Source organism: Durotheca rogersii (assembly GCF_024521655.1).
Source record: "Durotheca rogersii strain YMJ 92031201 chromosome Unknown GGS23scaffold_2, whole genome shotgun sequence".
NCBI lineage: Eukaryota > Fungi > Ascomycota > Sordariomycetes > Xylariales > Xylariaceae > Durotheca > Durotheca rogersii.
In genome coordinates this window covers 523,702-540,166 of record NW_026251233.1, presented here as the reverse complement: position 1 = coordinate 540,166, position 16,465 = coordinate 523,702, and the positions used below count along the sequence as shown (strand labels likewise).

The following is a 16,465-nucleotide window of genomic DNA, read 5'->3' as shown; positions in this document are numbered from 1 at the left end:
CCTCGGTTCGTCCTCCGCCCCCAATTTCTTTTCTTTTTCTCTAATTTCTTTTGTAGGACAGGTAAGGTAGGTCAGGTCGCTCTGCTTGACGTGGTGCAACCCTATGTTTTATATAACTGATGCGGCCTCAGCTTCGACCTCGTCCCGTCCGGTACGGACCGCGCGATCCGATATCGCGCGATAGGTTCCGGCTTCTCCGACGAAAGCGGTCGGGTCAGCTGTTTTTGGTGGCTTGTTACCCCCCCCCCCCCCTTCCCCTCCTTCTCTACTCGTGTCCGTCTGCAATTTCTCCTGTGTGCTCTGCTCTGTTTTAGAGCCTTCGCGTAGGAATTTCTCTCCTCCCCTCTATTCTCTCTCTCCTCCCGTGGCTCGTACGAGGTAGAGTAAAGAGTCGGATGATCTCCTGTTGAGCTGATCGTTAGTTCGGGCCGGCCCCCGACCGGTTCGCCTCGGCTGGCACTAGAGCCATCCTAACGCTTGGCCTCCTTTCATCACTCTCTCCTCCCACCTCCTAGGGTGGCTTCATGGAAGAGGGGAACGAGGCGTCCCACTGCCAGGAGTTCGTGGGCCGGCGCGCGCCTATGGCTAGAGGAGCTGCTAAAGGACGCTGTGTAATCGGGGACGTGGTGCCGTGCAGAGGAACGCCTCTTTGTCTCAAGGGCCGCACGGCTCGACGAGCGGAGCAAGCGGCAGCTTCGGTGTCGGAACGCAAGTATGACAGAGATGGTATGTCACTGCCTTACCTGCCTTGGTCCTTCGTTCCGTCTCCTCTTTCATCTTCGATGACTCTCGCCTGGCCGTGTTAAATAGCAGCTTTTCCGCCCGTGTATGCATGCGCGTCCATACATATGTATGAGTCTGTGCATGCATGCAAGCAGAGGTGGGGTGTGTGTGTTATGTTTCAAGAAAGGATCGAAATAGGAAAACATGGCTGTCTGCTCGCGAGCTGGGCTCAACCCCTCTCTATATCTACGTAGCTGAGCTATCTCGATGGCCCGTCGATCCGCCGCGGCGGTGGCGAATCGTCCGGGCACCGCATGCAAAATATACGGGATCACACCGCAACGACGCGAGCTGCCGGGGGGGGGGGAGGTTTTCGATCTGGTGGGTGGTGGCGTCGGTTGCGACAATGTGAAGAAATCTGCGTTCCCGCGCCCCCTTTAGTTCGCCAGCATTATTCATGTGTCAATAGGTTGATCGTCCTTTTTTTTTTTCGCTACAGAACTTCTGCCTCCCCCCATCTCCAATGCAAGTTCCCAACAACATCTGAGGTAAGCGGGGGAGGCGGTCGAGAGTCGTCCGATGACAGGTTATACGAAAGGACAAGGCAGCGGGAGAAGAAGCAAAAAGGGGAGACCAAAAAAAGAAAAATCCCCTACTGGCCGGCGCACATAGGGGAGAGGTGAACGTAGTGCGTCGGGGACTGTCTTCGAGGGCGAGGACGCGGGTGACGATAGATGCTTCCGCGGGCTCACGGTGGTGGGTAGGACCACTGGCCGCCATATTGGGGGAGGGGGGCGCGCGTATAGATCAGAGAGGGGGGAGAGGAATGAATTGGGGGGGGGGGGGGGGGGGTATAATGCTGACCTGAAGTCTGACGTCGGCGCAACACGCACGCATATCTTCACATACATACTCACATACATACACATACACATATACGTATACATATACGAAGCAGGACATATTAGACAGCCGGCGCTGGATAATAGAGATATGGACCGCCGGAGGCTCCAAGAAAAGCAGAGAAAAAGCAAATGGAAGCCGCATAAGAAATTGCACCACGGCTGTCTGCAGACTCGTGGGTCTCGATGGCGTACCGATCCATGGCATTGCATTGCATTGCAGGAGGTAGGATAATAATAATAATATATAGGGGGGGCGGGGGGGCGTTAAAATAGAGCAGAAGCCGAGTCAATGCGAGCCGTAGCCAGGATGAGAGACAAGAGCGGCAGAAGCGAGAGAATGCAAAAAAAGAAAAAAAAAAATCATTTTTGTCGAAATACAAACCTGGGAAACCGGAGAGAGTGAGAGGGCGGATAGGAAGGGGGGGAGGGGGGTAATCTACGTCCGGTTCAGGACGCGCGAGGCGTCGCCGCGGCTGGCTGGCCCCTTTCCGAAGGGGCGGTGGGCAAGAGAGAGAGAGAGAGAGAGGGATGCTCGGATCGGGCTGCCGGGTTGGCGGGTACGAAGAGCGAGGGCGCTCTAGGTAGGTGGGTGGGTGGGCAGGTAGGAAGGGGGGAGGCGGGCGGTGTGCTAGAGACGGTGCCGTGTGTGCGTGTGTGGAGGGCGCGCGAGGCTGCGCCCGAGAGGAGTCGAGGGCCTAGGGGAGTGCAGGATCGAGGCGGGACCCTGAGGAGAGAAAGCGGGCTGCTGCGCTGTCGGGCGAGGACGGGGACTGGGGACCGCGGGCTGCGGGCGGCGAGGAAGCCGTGGGCCTGGGCGAGGAGAGCGGGCCCGGCGTCGATGGGTCGGCGCGGGCTAGGGGGGGTCTACGCGGTGCCTCCTCCGCGCGTGTGTGGGTTTGAGGAGGGGTCCTGGCGAGGCTCTGTCTTTTCCTCCCTAGTGTTCTTGTGGCATGAGGGCGGGCTCTAACGGCGCCGTTGTATGTTCGTGCGGCCTAAGTATACTCTATGGGCCGAGGGGCGACAGCAGGGTTGCGTGTTGCTCCGGAGTGGTTTGGGACAGCCACATGTTATCTGCAAACTACGTGCGTCGTCGTATGAGTTGACGGGGCAGAGAGTCGCTGACCTAGGGCCTGTAAAGACGTTTACGAGGCTGGAAGTGGCCTTAGCCAGGTCGTCTCAAGTGAACCAACTGGCACTTAAACTAGATATTAGAGAGGGGGGAAGGGCTTCTAGGCATACGGTTCTCGGTGTATACGGTGGAAGCCAGTCGGAAACTGTAGTATTTGCCTGACAGCTATCTAGCGCAAGTTCCATCGACTTCTCGAACGAGTATAGACCAGATACGCACCCCGGCGAGCTTCTAGAAGTTTGTTCGGGGAGCCCAGGTAGTATTATCGGTGCTTGCCACATCACTTCGGATGATGCGATGGTAGCGTGTTTCGACTGTTCTCTTCCCCGACCACTCAGCATTCGTCACGGTGCCTTCAGGAGCCGGTCTAATATATGAACGATTTCCACATTGGCCATCTTTCCCAAAACCCGGGGCTATGTAACTGGGCCTGTCTGTCTCTGGAGGCCACGTCATGTCGTGATCGCCACCGACTTGCCGGGATTCTATTAGTTGGTAAATATTACATTTCCCTCTCTGTCCTCGGCCTCTTCTGGAAATGATCGAGCCCTCGAATTTGCAGCGGATCAAACCGAAACATCCGCTAGCCCGTTTGGCCGCGCGCCAACTAAATAAACAAACTAGCGATTCGGGCTTCCTCGTTGTTTGGCCGTGTTTGCGGTTTGATTCGACCGGGCCTGACCCCCGGACCCCTGAACTGGGACAAGCCCGGGGGATCCATCCCGCGGCCGGGTCGTGTGTCGGGGCCAGCCACCAGGGCACAGGAGCACGGGCTGGTATGCGGGCCTGGATAGCTTCAAGATCTAGGTAGGTGTCACTTTAATGTCCTCGAGAGTTCCCCAGCCTACCAAATCGAATAAATCCAAAACCACGCCAGATTGCCTAGGAATTCCCTCAATGCCGTGGCACTTCCGTGAAAGAATATTCTCCACGCCGATCTCTCGCAATATGAAACCATCGGTGGCTGGGTATTAGCGACCTCGATGGGATGCCCCATTGGTGGTTCGTCCACGCATTCAATGTCTAAGACGACGGCATTAGTTATTACAATGGAAGCTAGACCTATTATCGCACCTAATGTACACGCTAGCAGGCTTCGGCCTCGAAGGAAAAGAGAGAGCCCTGCTAACAACACCCCCTTAACACCCCCTTCCTCATTTTTCACGGGGAGACGGCGGCGGCTTTACGCCGTACTGGATGTCGACCTCGGTCGTCCGTACGATGCCGTTGTACGTCATGATCTCCTCCTCGCTGTCGGTGGGCGAGTGGCCCCGTATCTCTGTCCGTCTCTTGGTATCCTTGAGCATGAAAGCCGGCGTGTAGGTATGCTCCGACTTCGAGCTATTCCCGTGCGTCCCCGTTCTCGTTGCGGACTTCTTGGCATTTTCCGTGTCGTTCAGTGCGTAGGCAGCATCGCGGTAACGGTAATTCGGGTTGGTTGTGCCGCGGAGCGAAGAGAAGAACCGGGGAAACCAGACCATGAACAGAGGCCGCAGGGCCGGCCCCGAGGCGCTGATTATTGCCAAGTTCGTTTCCACCGCCGAGTACGTGAATCGGATATCGTAGGAGTAGTCGTATTTCATCGGGTAAAGAGAAGTCTCGATGATCCACAGCATCCGAAGGATACTGACAACGGTAACCCTAGGTAATAAGTTCTGTCAGCCTCGTGGGCCACTCCGTTTCGGTTCCATCAGCGGAACTTACACCCCTCCCAGGAGGAATACGGCCATGATAGCTAGCTTGACCTTGGGTGCCATTTTGAGCCCCATGAAGATCCAGAACGGGAGGGCGAGGACGAGTACGTCCGTGAAAATTGTCAAGCCGGCGGTCGCGACGTAGAATATTCCGGTATCGACGCATCTCCCTTCCAATGTTGGGTCTGTGATCCGCTGCCAGAAATAGGGGATGGGCGAGCATTGGAAGATTACGGTGACAAAGATGGCGACCATGAGCCCGACGTTGAACACGTTGAGCGCGTGGATCGAGTATCTGATCTTCCGCCGCTGCCCGCCTATCCGCAGTAGGAACACGAGGACCGAAGACTTGACGATGGCGAGGATCGGATTGTACAGGATCTGGATCACGTAGTTCCAAAACATCCCGAGGCTAACGTCCGCGCCCATCGGAATATCGTAGACGTGGACGCCTAGGAAGGCGGTCCGCATGGCTGATATGGAGAAGACGGTTAATCACACGCACAACGTATCCCCTTGCTATATGTTTGGTGGCGGAAGTCTCCCTCTTTCCTCTGCAAACGCACCCATGTAAGAACACCCAGTCTCAGCGACCGAGAACGCCTGAACGCGTGTTAGCGGAGTTGCAGAGACGTGTGTGTGTTTGACGCCTCACCATGGCTAAGCATGCTAGAGCGTCATCTGTGAAGGGCTATTATCAGCTACGGGACAACGCGAAGGGATATCTGGTCCATCAGCCCAGCACCTACCCCATCCGAACTGCCTACTTCTCACTCTCCCGTAAACTCTTAAGAAGATAACAACGAGGGCAATGGCGGGAAAGAAGAACAGGATGAAGATGCCTCCCTGCTGAAGGGGGGAATAGGGGTAGCCGTTGTTGACGTCTCCAGAGGGCAGCCCCGGCCCCTCGAGGGACTGCCGTTTCTCTACGCGAGAGAGGAATCCGTAAAGGGAAGACTCCATCTTCGTCTGGGCGCTTATAGCTGCTCAGCAGATCTGCTACGCCCGTCGGGAGAAAGACGACCAAGAGAAGGGGGCGGCGGCCACGTTCGGGACCAGTGGCAACTGCATCTATATAATCTCTAGATTGCCCGGCTCGCCTCGCATAACAAGCAAGCAGGGTCCTGCGGCAGCACGGGAGGGCGCATGCATGCCGAAAGAGCTGTTATACGACGACAATATCGAATTCAGCCTCTTTCTGCCGCCTCGACGCGTCTCTATTCGGGTAAAGGCGATGGTTTCACCGGAGTTTGGCAAGACGCGGCCGGAGTTTTCCTGCAGCCAAGGCTCTCTCTTGTAGGGAATCTATATACACTTCTGCATTTGCTTGCTCACTTGCTTATATCCGTCGATGGCGGCGGCATTGGTTCTGCGATGCTGCAAATCCGGCCCTTGGGCCTACCCAGGAGGCCGGCTCCTCTCCCACCGCGGCGACGAGGATCTCAGCCCCCGTGTTTTACGACTCACGGCGGGGACGGATGGGAAAACTCGCGCGCGAGTCCGGCGCTGCAACGGGCGCCCTCATCTGAAGGAGGTGAGCCTAGCGAGGCGCGCTCGCAGTGACAAATCCGTGTGCCATTGCGTCGGACGGCAAGCCAGCACACACACCGTCTCGTGGACACACGCTCGATTTGGTATGAATCGTCTTTCCTGACCGGGAGCGATTGGTCGAGGTGGACCGACGCCGCCTTTCCAACGTAGCTCCATGTCCCGTGGGCGACGTGCCCAATGAATCCCCGTCTGAATACAACCGAGATTCGACCCCATTACAGCGTCGCAACGTAGGGAGGAGCTTGCTGCGCACCGGGACACCATTCACGGCGGGGATCGGCGGGGATCAGTGTGGAGGAGGGGCTTCGACGCCTGCGAAGACGGGCCGCATTCATTCGGCCCGCATTCGTTCTCGACTGGTGCGAATCATCGCCGTCGAGGTCAGGTCTGGGGTATTTGGGGACCGCGTCTGGGAGAAGCTGGTTCTCCGACCTCATTTGCTGGGCCTTTTATCCAACCCGCCCACGATGTAACCAGTCTACAGGGGGGAGGGAAGAATTCGACCTCATACCGCCACGTCTCGATGGGAAGTGGACCCGCCCACGGGAGAGGAGTTCTCGCATTGTCTTGGCGAAGCCCTCTCTTTTTCCGGGGAAGGTTGCGTCCTGTCGTTTGGATGGGAGAGGCCCCGGCCGACGACCGCTCTGCTGGTGTATATATGACCTGTCCTCGAATGAGGAGTCTAGGACGTGCTCGACGGCTTCTGGACTCGCGACATTGATTAATAAACATATTCCGCAACTTACGAGAGATTCGAATATAAAATGAAGCCATCGCAGCTGTGTCCAAATTTGCGGCATCTAAACATCGCATACAACAGGTAACATCAGCGTACGTCTTCAGCCATATAATATCGCAGTTCGCTAGGGGATCTCGGCAAAGTTGCAGAGGGGCCAACGCCTCCCCCAGAGGTTCCCAGAGCCTGTCGCATGTACCGACCTGGCGCCGGCTCACCTTCTGCCCTGGGCAATGCCCGCGTTGCCGGGCACATAGTACCACTCACTGTCGCACTTTGCTGGCGGGAATTGCACGTCTCTACCCATGTTCTGATACCCCGACGGGGTGCCGGAATGGCGATTTCGCTCGCCGGCTGGAAAACAGGTATGTATGCAGGATTTGTAGGATCGGCGGTCATCGTAAGATATCCAGAAGCCGAGCGCGCCCAGTATATAGGACGATGGCGGACGTGTTCCACGCTCGAAGCGGAGATCCTCTTGATCACCCTACCCTGGACCCAAGCTGCCCGCGCCGGCCGGTTCTCTAAGCGTACGTAGCAGCGACTATGCCTCTCCCAGGAAATTCCGTATTGACCCTTCTGTTGGTCGTTGGGCTGCGCGCTGTATGGGCCCAAACGATTGTCTTGGACAATTCCACAGTTGGTTAGTTTGCGCCAGCTTTAAGAGATCATGACCAGACACCGTAGCTAATTCCCGGATTAGCGGCCAACGAGTTCACGGTAGCCCCCGCTATAGCCAGCGTAGACGCGCGGGACTCGAACTCGACGGCGGCTCTTTTTGAAGGCGAGACGCTGCAGCTGACTGACGCCGTCATAGCCAACTTGACGGACTTGGAGCTGTCCAATGTTTCGTTATTCAGCTTCCAGAGCGAGTCCAGTCCGGAGGAGACGCTGTCTAAGCAGTCGCTGTTCGGAAAATGCAAGACGTATCCTGGGGACCCCCTCTGGCCCGCGAAGCCTGTCTGGAAGCTGTTTGATGTGCTGCTCGGCGGAGCCTTGATCGAGACGGTCCCCTACGCGTCGGCCTGCTACGACTCGTTTGGGAACTACGACAAGGCCAAGTGCGATTTCATCACGAACAATTGGATCAATGCGTCCATCTACCAGTACGTGTTATCGAGAGCGGGCCAGTGCATTGGTTCTAACCCGGTGGCAGCACCGAAGATCCGACGTCGATCAATGCCGTCTTATTTCAGGGACTGACCTGCATGCCGCCGACCCTCGTGGCTCCCAAGGCCAAGTGCACGATCGGCGGTTACCCCGTCTACGCGGTCGCCGCCCGGAACGTGGCGCAGATCCAGCTCGCGGTGAACTTCGCCCGGAACCTCAACCTCCGCCTGGTCATCAAGAACACCGGCCACGACTTCGCCGCCAAGTCGGTCGGCATGGGCGCGCTGTCGATCTGGACTCACCACCTCAAGGACATCAAATTCTTCGGACTCTACCGGCAGGGCCGCTACCTCGGACCCGCCTTCAAGCTCGGCGTCGGCGTTCAAGCATTCGAAGCTTACGAAGCAGCTCGCGAGCAGGGCGTGACTATTGTCGGCGGCGAGGGGCGGGTAAGCTTCCCCGTCTTATATCGCGATTTAGCCGATGCTAACAGCCCGCAACCTCTCAGACCGTCGGTGTGATGGGCGGCTATCTCCTGGGCGGCGGCCACTCCCCCCTATCGAGCCTGTATGGGATGGCGGCCGACCAGGTGCTCTCGATGGAGGTGGTCACGGCGGACGGCCGCTTCGTCACGGCGAGCGAGACGTCGAACCCGGATCTTTTCTGGGCTCTGCGCGGCGGCGGCGGCTCCACCTTCGGCGTCGTGACGTCGGTCGTCGTCAGGGCGTATCCCAAGATCAAGGTAACCACGCTGACGTACGTGCTGGCGACGGGCGAGACCGTCACCGCGGAGCAGTTCTGGGCCGCCCTGCGCGCCTTCTTCGACGGCTTCATCACGTACACGGACGCCGGCACCTACGAGTACTTCCGGATCTCCCGCGTCGGCGACGGCCAGTTCGTCTCCGACATGGGCCCGTGGTTCGCCCCCGGGATGTCGCGGGCGGAGCTGGAAGCGCTCGTGGCGCCGCTGCTGGCGCGGTTCCGCGCGCTGGGCGTCGCCGTCGCCCCGGTCTACACCGAGTACGGCGACTTCTACGACGCGTGGGCGGCGAACTTCCCGGTCGAGCCGTGGGGCAGCCACACGATCCGGCAGGGGAGCCGGCTGTTCCCGCGGGCGAGCTGGCGCGACGCGGCGAGGCTGAACGCGACGTTCGACGCGGTCCGGGGCGTCGTCGAGGACGGCGGGTACGTGATCGCGTTCAACGTCGCGGCCGCGCCGAGGGCCGGGTACCCCGACAACGCCGTCAACCCGGCCTGGCGCCAGACGGTGATGCACGCCATCGCCGCGTCGCTGTGGGACACGTCCGGCCCCGAGGCCGACATCCGCGCCGCCAGCGACCGCCTCACCTTCGACTGGGTCCAGCGCTGGCGCGACGTCTCCCCCGGCGCCGGCGCCTACATGTCCGAGGCCGACTACATCGAGCCCGACTTCGCCCAGGCCTTCTTCGGGTCCAAGTACCCCCGCCTGTACCAGCTCAAGCAGCGCTACGACCCGCTCGGCGTCTTCTACGCCCACTCGGCGGTCGGGTCCGAGGACTGGACCATGTCCGAGATGATACTGGGGAACTTGCCGTCGCAGAATAGCAAGCTGTGTAGAGTATAATAGAGATAGCATTAGAATAGAGGAGGAGCCGGCATGCCGTGTTGTCGACTCGTGTGCGTGGGTAGGTATCAGGTAATATCGTGTTTTGCGTCTCGCCGCCTTGGCGTACGGCCTTGGTTTGGTGGTAACTTGATGTTAAGAGTCTAGCAAATTTGTGTGTGGAGCTAGCTCTGGGGTTGTAAGTAGACTCGAGACTATATTGTAGGTTACTGAGACGAAGCGCATGTTTCATTGGCATTTTGTTGTTGACTTGCTCATGTCGGCATTTCGATCTGAATAGCCCCTAAATCCTTTCGCAAGTTATCACCGTCCCAACAACGTATTGGGCCCTGCGAATTGCCAAGACGAAAGCACACAGTTGTGCCCTCACCATTGTGCTAGCTGGCATTTAAATTCCGAAATTAACGCTTGTGATCTGGTCCTATTTGTAAAAGGGGGAATCCAAGATAGGGGTAGTATGAGGTGGCAGACTAGTACTTACCTACTACTATCGTAATCATGTTTGAGGAATGCCCGTTACGATGCCAATGCCGCTCTTCAGCAGGTGACGCTAATAATCGGATTTGAATTAGGCAGCGGTATTAGACTGTTCCAACCTGTCCGCTTCTCGACCTAACTACCCTTTGACGTTGCCCCGTCGGGCTGGCTGGCTGGCGTAGGCTGCTTTACCCTTGGCACCACTGCCTGCGTATATAAACGGCTGCTCGCCAAGAGCTTTCACGGGCGAAAGGATGGCGACGGCTGGGATCCCCATTCCGAGTGGAAAACTGGACTGGGCGGATGGGATGGTCGCTCGTCTGGCCCTGTCGGGTGACGACATGGCTGCGCCATGGCCCTCCCGCCCGGCGCGCCAAGATGCTGCTCTCGGACTCCGCGCCCTGGGCATTGCCTACTCGTAGAATTCTGTGCCGAACTCCCCGAGGCCAGTCGTGCCATTCTGCAACCGGGCGCGCAGCTGATTCCCTGCCCGCCTCTGCGAGTATCCGCGGTATTGCACAGTAAACTAGAAGGGTTGACGGGACGGGGCCCAGGACCCCCCTTGGTTGGTATCAATAGGGGATTGGCGTAAGTCGGGCACATAGTAGTACTGATTGTGTAAATCGGGACATGCAGGGCTTGAGGATGGAAACGGACTGGGATTTGCCAACAGTCCGCTCGAGAAGTTCCATGATGGATTTATAGAATGACTGTACGTAAGCCGATACCTCTATTTCCGCTGCTATGTTTTGTTATATATATATGCCTTTAATTGCATATGAAAGTTTGAGCTGGATTTGCTAGTATTACATACCTACCCGCATGATCACACTCCGAATATTACCACAATTCAGATTAGGAGCGCAAATGAGGAAGCGCCCAAATGGAGAGACTGTCGTAAAATTGCCCGGCTAGATTTGAAAATGCTAACATCAAACCTTGTGCGGATTTCTGATCTGGGTCCTGTATTAGGCATTGTGATTGAAATTCCCCGAAATACAATGCCTCTGGGATATATATATATCCGTATCTAATGTAGGTATGTTTCCCTGGTTGCATTACTGTCGCGATTATATTGAGAAAGCGGGGTGTCTGCCCACAATCGAAACCCCTTCCCCCTTTTTAGAAAATTCTTTTCAAGACGCCTCATTCAGCAATGTTTCAGTATGAGCCCGGTCAACCCAACACAACTGAACCTGCTCTGTGCCCAATTCGTTATGCTGTTTCTCGGCATGGAGCTATCATCGGTGCTTATATTCCAACTCTACTGAGGCGCCTTGGCTCCGCTCTCTGCCCCGCTATTACCTTCTGGTGCAGCGTAATCGGTCGTCTCACCACACCAGTTGGCGTGCGCGGAATCGTGCGGGCATTTGGGCCGTGGTGCATGAGATTCTGAGCGTGATGAAAGGGGATACGGCGCCGGAGATGATGGCTGCTTACGTCGGAGGCTCCGCCCTTACGGAGGGACTGGCCGTGTTTACCGCCGTCCTTTTATGCTGTGTATTGCGCTTGCTGTCGTGGGAAGGAAAACGAAAACTGTCGACGTAGAAAAGGAGGACAGCTACATTCATCCCGAAGATGAGACAGGCTAGGCGTTGTTGAAATGGAATTTCGTTCGAGTCTGTGTCATTTAGGAGAAGGCTCTATCCCCGTAGGACAACATTGCCAAGTTCAAGTCCTTTTTCCCCTCACCTCAGGTTCTGTCTTCGACTCCTAACGGTGCGATGTTGCCTATTGATTGCCATTGCACGAATTTCTTACCGGCAGTAATCCGTGTCGTGGGAACTCTGCGAAGGCCGAGGGTAGAAAGCGATCCTCTACGAAGCCCCAGTATACGGAGACGAACTGCACAAGGACGCTTGTATTAATATTATTTTCGAGTGTCTGATACATAATATCTGGACGCCCCCTGAGAAGGACATCGAGGAAACCGGGCAGGCTGTAAGTAGCTGCACGTTTCACAACATAGACCTCCTCTTGATCAGCGGAGCGGTGAGCGAGTCACCGTTGCTCCCGCTCATCAGACTCGATGTCGTGTCGTGTCGTGTGGGGTTGGAGCATGAAGGAGGGGGCAGAGACGAAGCGAGCCAATTCGGAATCGTAGGATATGCGAAGTCGTATATAATATATAAGCAGCCCAATGTCCTTAATTTGACGCCTCCTCGTCAGTGACCGTTTAGCGAGATGCAGATCCCCTCTGGACTCTTGTGCGAACTTCGCATATGCCCTTCTTGAGCTGGTATAAACAGGGGAGCGAGCTTGCTCAACTTCCCGACCCCTCTGCCGGCCAACAGCCGCCTTCGGGTGTTAGCCCATTTCTTATCCCTAGCTTGCGACCGTCTGGTATCCCGAATACCCATCGCCTGCTAGAGCTTCAGGAAATCAATTAACTTGACCTTACCTCTCCAGATTTCGGCGCACGTCGACATGAGATAGCCTGTGGCATAAAGGCAACTTACCGGGGCTTCTGGGACATTTTACGTCATCTCATTTTCGCAGTAATGACGATTAGTGAAGGTAACAAGATTCCATGTGCCAGCCATCGGCGCTTGCGGCTGCGGCTGTTTAACACTCGTGTGCCGACAGTTTAATAATGTATCGTATTCGCCCCTTTCCCTCCTCAATAATCTTGGGGCTTATCAGCGATGAAGCACAAAGGGCCTCGCATTATTAAAGGACCGGCGGTTTCATTGATCCTATAGCGAACCAGCCTATCGACGACGGCAAAGACGGTGGTGGTAGTGATAACTTTGATAGGGTTTATATGCCGGTCGGCGACGGACGCGGCAGTCGTTATAGAATCCCCCGGGCCGCCAAACCCAGTCCCCGGGTTTCCCTGGAGACGGCCAGCTTAGGGAGGGCCCGTCCCGGGCTTCCTCGGTTAACGAACCCCGGCCCACTCTGGCTAATATACCCGATAAAAACCTCACGAAACCCCCGTTCTTTGCGGGGTGGCAATGGACGAGTGGGTACGCAGTGACGAAGCAAAGACAGGCCATTATCATAACTATCATCTGTCGGTATATCTCGGTTCGTATATATGCGCTAGCCAAGACAAGACTCCAGAATATCCAAACCAACGCTCCCTTCCTAATCCTCACGACTCAGGGTACTGTTCCGACACTTCGTATCCGCCCCTATTGTTGGGCGTCAGGAAACTCGGTCGTCATCCCGATATCGTTCATATCATTATGGAATTGGTAGTCGGAAGGTGTGTCCCGCGTCTCATTCTGCGTCCAAGCTCCGGTATTCACGTAGAGCCCGAAATTGTGGGAGATCGAGTCTATTATGGGCGACGGAGGAAACATCTCCCCTTCGCAATCCTTCCCGGGGTCCAGGGTTCCCCACGGCTCCGTCCCCAATCCCGAGTCAACGTAACTTTGGCCTCTGTAGAAGGGCGGGGGCCCGACTGGTAGACCGGCGATGGTTTTCTCAGAGAGCGCCACCGGGTTTATGCTCTGGGGGTAGCTCGAAGCTGGGGGTCCGACTATATTTCGCATCTCCTCGCCGCACTCTTTCATTTTTATCTCGGTTGCTTTCCGCAGCCCCCGCTCTAGGAGGAAAACGCACAGCGATACGTGGTATCCGGGGGCGTGATCTGATCTGATCAGTAACCACTGAGAAACGGGACAACTGTGTTTTCGCTACACGGAGGACTCACTGTGCCCTGTAATCTGGTTTACCGAATCGCGACCAAACAGTGCTTCGCATATTTTGTTCCAGCACTCTTGCGGAGGTCCCTTGTCCCTTTGGAAGTTGAGACGCTGGAATTTCGCTTCCTGGTCCTTATCCATCCACTCAGGCTCGTGGTCCTTGGATGTCTCATCCCGCTCCGCGCTGCAGCAGTTGTGTTTGGCCTTCTCCCTGTCCACGTCTTCTATCTTGCATTTTGTGAACCTCTTTCGGCACTTCGGGCACCCGAATCTACCGGAATGCACCCGTCTCATGTGTTCCCTAAGGCGATTGTCTTAATGCTGTAGTCCTCGACCGGAGGTGTAGAAGAGTCAATTAGGCAATACTAACATCAACTTCCCGATGTCCTTGAATCCTATACCGTCTGTACATGCATTGTTCACTAACTTGTACCGAAGTGGATTATGCTTCCAGAAAGGGCAAGCGAGATTCTCATCGATATTGGTATTGGACATCGTCTCAACCGTTGTCTCGAGCAGCTTCAGTATGTCGGCTGAGCTGTGTAGTGGTTTCGAGTCTGCTTCGATAACCGGAGTTCCCGAGGCGAAGTTGTTGACATTTTCTGGTGACATTGAGAGGCGGCTGTCAAACAACATCTCGAGTGCTTTGGGTGAGTCCTCTACGAGGAGCACTTGTCTAACTGTATCACCTCTTCAAACGCTGTGATGATGTCTAGGATCTTGATACGACGCAACCCGATGACGGCTGCCTCTCTCTCAGCCGGTTTCTCGAATTCGCACTGGTCGTCCACCAACTTGAAAGACAGGGTTGGTGTCGGGCAGCGCATCCACCTCTCGATGTCCTGAGAGCCGCCCTGCTTCTCGACAAGGTTGTGGGTGGAGTACAGGCTCTCTTCAAAGCGCGGTTCAAATCGACGTCTGTATGTGAATGGTGAGCGTAGGGAGGTAGAAAAGTTCAAATGGGCTATAGAAGAGATGAAGAGACAGAGAGGCGGCGAGGTGAAGAGACAGAGAGACAGAGAGACAGACAGACAGACAGACAGACAGACAGACAGACAGAGAGACAGACAGACAGACAGACAGACAGAGAGACAGAGAGACAGAGCGCTCGTTCAGTGAGTATTAACATGCAAGACCCTGATCCGAAAGCTAACTTGCTATTAGACACGCACTTGTTAACGTCGGAAATAGTTTTGTTCATTTGCGTAAATCGTTGTTTATCGTCCTGACCCTTTCGAAGCGACGGCGGAAGAGAAATTAGAAGATAGGATGAGAGATTCTCGGAGAGTGATTCCAAGCAGGCGACAAAATTTATATTTGGCCTCGCCTGTGCTATCACCTCCATCGTCATCATCGCAGGTGCGATGATGGGCGACAAGGTGGGTGGCGTTTGGCCAGACATACGTATGGTACATGCAGACTACATTGGTTCTGACCGCGCCGAGGATTATGGACGGAATATAATACCGGTTTATTACATCCGAGGGCCGCCTAGCTCGTTCAGACCTTAATCGATGCGATGAGCATCGTGAGTTTTATCGTGTTGTGGTGAGGAGTGTGCGTTGTCGTCTTATCGTCTTGGAGGCGCCTTTTCTATCTACGAACTACCTATACTGTTAATAATGAGAAGAGCACTCGGAAACTTGGGGCGGAATTCTACATCGATTCCTAAAAGAATTGAGGATTTCCGTAATTTATTACTCCCATCCGTCCGTATTATTTCGTACCGTCTGGTCCAACCTGTGACTGCTTCGTTCTCTTACTCGCGTCCCGCTATCCTTGTTGTCCCCTTTAAAAAGGAGATGCACCATAATACCGCCTGGTCCCCCTCCCCCTCCTAGCTGGTCCTCCAATATCTCCTGCCAGACTTACTGACGTGGCTGCTGCTCCGGGGTGCAACGGCACAGCCAAATCGTCGTACTCACAGAGGTATCATTTGCCTCGGCCGGTTACTGGTGCTTCTCTTCCCACCCATTCTTAGTCTATATCGCTCTAGCTTTGCGCGACACGCGTATGTTATAGTACCTATTATTGCGAAACAAACAACCAGCGCTGCCAACTTGCACACCTGCAGGTCGAAACTGTCCTTGGTGCGAGAATCGCCAAGAGGGAGCATCGCTGCGCACCTGAGCGCCAACAGCGATCTCGGCTCACCCACTCCCAGTGACGACGCGTTTACCAGACGTACGCTACAGCATTCGGCTAGAGGCGGAGACCGGATTCGGCCAATTTCTAAGGGATCCGTACAGCCCCCGAGCCGACCCGTTGCGATCTGATTATTTCTATCCCTCGACGACCACCGTGGCTGGACTAGCCGCTTGCATGCTGGCCCTAGTGATTTGGATCATCGCACGACGTGCCATGTCCTAGGATCCATACCTGTCGCCCTGACGTGTCCAAGCCGGGGTCAGCGCAGAGGATAGCACGCGGGGACAGAGCCAGCTACCTAAGAATATTACCTAGACAGCGGGGTTGCGTGTTGCACTCGCTCCCGGCGGGATGGGTAGTGGAAATTCCCGTGTGGCTGAATGTCAGAGACCCCATAGAAGCCGATTCTCACGGAATTGCCGAATGACATTTCCTTTTTCTCTTACGGGGGGTTTTTTTTCTTTTATTTTCTTTTCGTCGCCAGCGGGATTGGATCGTGCCGACGAGCCACCAGGCAGGTCGGTGTCCACCAGCGGACCACTCCCAAATCCGTCTCGAGTAGCGGATAGCAGATCGGCCGATCTTACGCTCCAACTGGCACAGTTAGCTAGGTGGATCTCCTGCGGTTGCATACGTGTCTATGATGCTGGGGTGCTAATAACTGGAAGGAGATCTATAGGCTGCCTGCTGCTACGGCTCACCATTGTTGGCTACGCTATCGACGCTCCTGTTTGTG

At 55.7% G+C, this 16,465-nt stretch overlaps 3 protein-coding genes across 3 annotated transcripts; 1 reads left to right on the top strand and 2 right to left on the bottom strand.

Annotated features, from left to right (window-relative positions):
* Nucleotides 1-3,824: 3,824 nt before the first annotated feature.
* GGS23DRAFT_166830 (uncharacterized protein) lies at nt 3,825-5,470 on the bottom strand. The gene is made up of 5 exons (XM_051511511.1): nt 5,201-5,470; nt 5,107-5,132; nt 5,018-5,054; nt 4,462-4,924; nt 3,825-4,398 (listed from the first exon to the last, which is right to left on the bottom strand). Exons 1-5 carry the CDS (start codon nt 5,412-5,414, stop codon nt 3,912-3,914), a joined length of 1,227 nt encoding a protein of 408 aa, XP_051375940.1. The 5' UTR covers nt 5,415-5,470; the 3' UTR covers nt 3,825-3,911.
* A 1,814-nt stretch (nt 5,471-7,284) lies between these two features.
* On the top strand, nt 7,285-9,451 carry GGS23DRAFT_592565 (FAD-binding domain-containing protein; the record flags this gene model as incomplete). Its single annotated transcript, XM_051517892.1, has 4 exons — nt 7,285-7,381; nt 7,442-7,844; nt 7,895-8,297; nt 8,357-9,451. The coding sequence occupies 4 exons, from the start codon at nt 7,285-7,287 to the stop codon at nt 9,449-9,451; spliced, it is 1,998 nt and encodes a 665-aa protein (XP_051375939.1).
* Nucleotides 9,452-12,676: 3,225 nt separating this feature from the next.
* On the bottom strand, nt 12,677-14,465 carry GGS23DRAFT_166654 (uncharacterized protein). Its single transcript, XM_051511510.1, has 3 exons — nt 13,952-14,465; nt 13,590-13,882; nt 12,677-13,526 (listed from the first exon to the last, which is right to left on the bottom strand). Exons 1-3 carry the CDS (start codon nt 14,215-14,217, stop codon nt 13,066-13,068), a joined length of 1,020 nt encoding a protein of 339 aa, XP_051375938.1. The 5' UTR covers nt 14,218-14,465; the 3' UTR covers nt 12,677-13,065.
* Between the last annotated feature and the right edge of the window lie 2,000 nt (nt 14,466-16,465).